The sequence below is a fragment of the Myxine glutinosa genome, chromosome 8 (genome assembly GCF_964187855.1).
Source record: "Myxine glutinosa chromosome 8, kmMyxGlut1.1, whole genome shotgun sequence".
NCBI classification, from domain to species: domain Eukaryota; kingdom Metazoa; phylum Chordata; class Myxini; order Myxiniformes; family Myxinidae; genus Myxine; species Myxine glutinosa.
In genome coordinates, this window is record NC_136268.1 from 8,723,289 (window position 1) to 8,728,027 (window position 4,739).

A 4,739-nucleotide genomic window follows, 5' to 3' on the forward strand; every position below is an offset into this window, starting at 1 on the left:
TACCGGAAGTTGGTATTGCGTTGCACGCGTGCTTGGTGGTTGTGGTGCAGTTTGTCTCTTGAAAGCTTCAAGATCCTCGTTTTATCTGCTTGTATCGCCGAACGTGAGGGAACATGGGCTCGCTGGATTTCCTACCGGACGAGTTCGGATACGTGGTGCTGGTGTTTCTGTATAGTTGGGGTATGAACATGTACCTCGCTTCCCGCGTCATGAACGCACGTAAGACGTACAACGTGAAGGTACGTCCGAGAGGACGTGGTGATAATGGCGACCGGGCGGTGTATTGTAACACTAAAATATATTGCTGCATTTGTTTGTGTTTTCTTGTCTTTTTCCGAATTAAGTTTGTTTTCTAACGTCAAAGAAAACACCAAATGTTTATAAATTATGAACGTTTGAAAAAACAAATGTTAGAGGGTTTGTGATTCCTATCGTTTATTGTTTTTGTGTGGAAAGTCGAGGCTCATGGAAGAGCAAGAACACGATGGATCGACAGAGAGAGAAACACGAACAGGGTTGAGGAACAATTCAAATGGACGAGGAGTGCGGGTAACGATAATGGATAGGGCCTAATATGTATACAGGATCAGGCAGGAGCAACCTCTCGGAAGGGAAACAGGGGCAATACCCCTGGTGCTCACCTGGTAGAATAAACAGTATATTGCACCAACTCAGGGTATTTGAAAGCAATTTCAATGGTTGCTAGAAGACAGGGCAGCATGTAGAATCATACTAACATAATCATAAGAATTTAAACAAACAAATAAATACCTATTTTGGGGGACAACCCCATCTCCCCCAACCCCATATACCTCCTAAGACCCCAATTTTTCTAATGCCTTGAACAAACATTGGTACATCATTGGTGATTAAGGTTGTGGTGAAGTTTCATTGAAATTGCGTGTGTAGTTTCTGAGAAGAAAGCAAATACCTGTTTTGGGGGTAAAACCTGGATCCACTTAGACCCCGATTTTTTTTTAATGCCGTGAACAAACTTTAGTCACAACACAAAAAAATATCATTTGTGCCAAATTTGGTCGCAATCCCATCAGCGGTTTTGGAGAAGAAGTTGCAAGTGTTTACGGAGGGGGGGGGGGGGTGGGCTGGTGAGGGAGAGGGTGGGGTGGGGGTGAGGGAGAGGGTAGGGTGGGGGTTAGGGGGGAGGTAGAAAATGTCCTGGCCTTGCATGGGGATGATCTGAGATGGAGGTGAGTGAGGGAAGTGGGCATGGGGGGGGGGGGCTTAATGGGGGTAGAAAGATCATGGTTTTGGATGGGGGGCGATCTAAGATGGGGTGAACAGCTGGCTGGAAGATCTGCAAGGAAGAATGAGATTTAAGAGAATGTGGAAGTTTGATCTGCAGGTGGGAATAAGGACGAACGAATGAGTGAAGGTGAGCAGTGATCCTGGATTTTGGGAGCTTCACAAGGAGGGGGTTCATGGTGGACCGTGTGCACCTGTAGAGACCTTTAGGGGGGAGAGGACGAAGCACGGAATGTCGTTTGGCTGCTTTGGCTGATCCTGGGCGTCGTTGCAACATTCCTAATGTGCACAGCAGATGTTGCATGCACAAGATTGCATCAGACATGTTCCCGTGTCGCTCGTTGTTCAGAAACCCCCAAAACTCTCTGGTTAGCTCTGCTGACAGTCCATGGCACCTGCTCTGCTGACGGTCCTTGGCACCTGCTCTGCTGACAGTCCATGGCACCTGCTCTGCTGACAGTCCATGGCACCTGCTCTGCTGACAGTCCATGGCACCTGCTCTGCTGACAATCCATGTCACCTGCTCTGCTGACAGTCCATGGCACCTGCTCTGCTGACAGTCCGTGGCACCTGCTCTGCTGACAGTCCGTGGCACCTGCTCTGCTGACAGTCCGTGGCACCTGCTCTGCTCACAGTCCGTGGCACCTGCTCTGCTGACAGTCCGTGGCACCTGCTCTGCTGACAGTCCGTGGCACCTGCTCTGCTGACAGTCCGTGTCACCTGCTCTGCTGACAGTCCGTGTCACCTGCTCTGCTGACAGTCCGTGTCACCTGCTCTGCTGACAGTCCGTGTCACCTGCTCTGCTGACAGTCCGTGTCACCTGCTCTGCTGACGGTCCATGGCACCTGCTCTGCTGACGGTCCATGTCACCTGCTCTGCTGACGGTTCATGTCACCTGCTCTGCTGACAGTTCATGTCACCTGCTCTGCTGACAGTTCATGTCACCTGCTCTGCTGACAGTTCATGTCACCTGCTCTGCTGACAGTTCATGTCACCTGCTCTGCTGACAGTTCATGTCACCTGCTCTGCTGACAGTTCATGTCACCTGCTCTGCTGACAGTCCATGTCACCTGCTCTGCTGACAGTTCATGTCACCTGCTCTGCTGACAGTTCATGTCACCTGCTCTGCTGACAGTTCATGTCACCTGCTCTGCTGACAGTTCATGTCACCTGCTCTGCTGACAGTTCATGTCACCTGCTCTGCTGACAATTCATGTCACCTGCCTCGTTACATCACATGGACTTTATCAGAGCCACATTTTGTTTATTGCGAATTTCCTTCCAAAACTTCATTTGCCTTGATGGAGTATCCTTGTGCTCATTCCAGAAGGATTCATTAGGGAAGGGTGTGTGGACGCAATGTGGGTGGGTCATGCTGACATGTTGGTTTCATGCTCCCTTTGTATGATCTGGGTGGTAGTGCTGACATGTTGGTTTCATGCTCCCTTTGTATGATCTGGGTGGTCATGCTGACATGTTGGTTTCATGCTCCCTTTGTATGATCTGGGTGGTCATGCTGACATGTTGGTTTCATGCTCCCTTTGTATGATCTGGGTGGTCGTGCTGACATGTTGGTTTCATGCTCCCTTTGTATGATCTGGGTGGTCGTGCTGACATGTTGGTTTCATGCTCCCTTTGTATGATCTCAGTTGTAAACTTTTCCACCTTTTCTTCTTCCCCGTTCCCTCCAGTATCCTCAGATGTATTGTGATAAAAGTCATTTGTTCAACTGTGTGCAACGGGCACATCAGAATACTCTGGAAGCGCTCCCGTTCTGGATGATATTCCAGCTCATAGCTGGTCTTGCCTATCCCGTAAGTTCGTTCTTCAATCATTGACACGTAAAAACATCTTGTGTTCACATTTCCACCCTCCTGGTTCTTCCTCCTTCCATTCTTCCATATTTTCCCTTTTCCCTTCCTGGATAACCCTTAACCCTCCCCCCTTCCCTTCTGGCCCTATCTATATCTCATGGAAAGCTTTCTCGGCCTTCTACATTCCTTCATGACGCAACTAACCCGATAGCCTGGATAACAACTACAGTTTGAACAACAACAATTAAAAATGGCTTCCCAGGTAGCTGCTGCTGTTCTTGGAGCCATTTGGGTGACCAGCAGATTCACGTACGCCCACGGATACTACACCGGAGGTGAGGTGCTCCATCAACGCGTGTCGTTTTGCTTTAGAATGACGGTCATTCGGAATAGTACTTATTTAGGTCTTTGTGCCTCTCCCCCCCAACCCCTCCCTCTCCCCCCACCCCCTCCCTCTCCCCCCCCACCCCCCTCCTCTCCCCCCCCACCCCCTCCTCTCCCCCCCCCACCCCCTCCCTCTCCCCCCCCCCCACCCCCTCCCTCTCCCCCCCACCCCCTCCCTCTTCCCCCCCACCCCCTCCCTCTTCCCCCCCACCCCCTCCTCTTCCCCCCCACCCCCTCCCTCTTCCCCCCCACCCCCTCCCTCCCTCCCTCCCTCCCTCCCTCTTCCCCCCCACCCCCTCCCTCCCCCCCCCACCCCCTCCCTCCCTCCCTCCCTCTTCCCCCCCACCCCCTCCCTCCCTCCCTCTTCCCCCCCACCCCCTCCCTCCCTCCCTCTTCCCCCCCACCCCTCCCTCCCTCCTCCCCCCCACCCCCTCCCTCCCCCCCACCCCCTCCCTCCCTCCCTCCCTCTTCCCCCCACCCCCTCCCTCCCTCCCTCCCTCCCTCCCTCTTCCCCCCCACCCCCTCCCTCCCCCCCCCACCCCCTCCCTCCCTCCCTCCCTCTTCCCCCCCACCCCCTCCCTCCCTCCCTCTTCCCCCCCACCCCCTCCCTCCCTCCCTCTTCCCCCCCACCCCCTCCCTCCCTCCCTCTTCCCCCCCACCCCCTCCCTCCCTCCCTCTTCCCCCCCACCCCCTCCCTCCCTCCCTCTCCCCAGATCCCGAGAAGCGCTTGCGTGGAGCATAACGGGTACATCGGGCTTTTCGGCCTTCTGACCCTGTCCCTGTACACAGCCTTGCAGTCTCTCCATTTCTTCGGCCTAATCGACGACTGATGTCGACGCACAATCGATGTAACCGCTATGACGCTAATCAAACGTCATTTTCTCAGATTTATATGCAATGGAGACCTGATAACTGATGATTTATCTTTTTCGGAATTGACATATGGTAGATTCGTTTACAGAATCATCGATTCATCTCATAGAATGCAGTAGTTCTGAAGACCAATGATGTTTCTAATGCAATAAAGTTGATAAACCTATTCTGAAGGTCGAGTCAGTCCACCAAGCCTGATAAACATTCAACATGATGTCTGGCCAGTTTTGGGTACCTGTAATCTGCTACTTTAAGTTTAATCAGCTGATATATACATGATAATCTGACTGGTGTACATATAAAATATATAAAATTAACCACCTTTAGAGGCCATTGCGGGGGTTGGCCTTTTTCGGGAACCGTGGTTGTTGTTGTTTTTCGGTCCCCTATTTGAAGCAATGTTTT

General features: G+C 52.3%; 1 protein-coding gene across 1 annotated transcript; it reads left to right on the forward strand.

The window, feature by feature from the left end:
* LOC137432228 (glutathione S-transferase 3, mitochondrial) lies at positions 1-4,500 on the forward strand. Its single transcript, XM_068123974.2, is given in 5 exon segments — positions 1-239; positions 2,955-3,077; positions 3,340-3,412; positions 4,175-4,200; positions 4,202-4,500. Coding segments are annotated over 5 exon segments (438 nt in total). The 5' UTR covers positions 1-113; the 3' UTR covers positions 4,292-4,500.
* Positions 4,501-4,739: the final 239 nt, after the last annotated feature.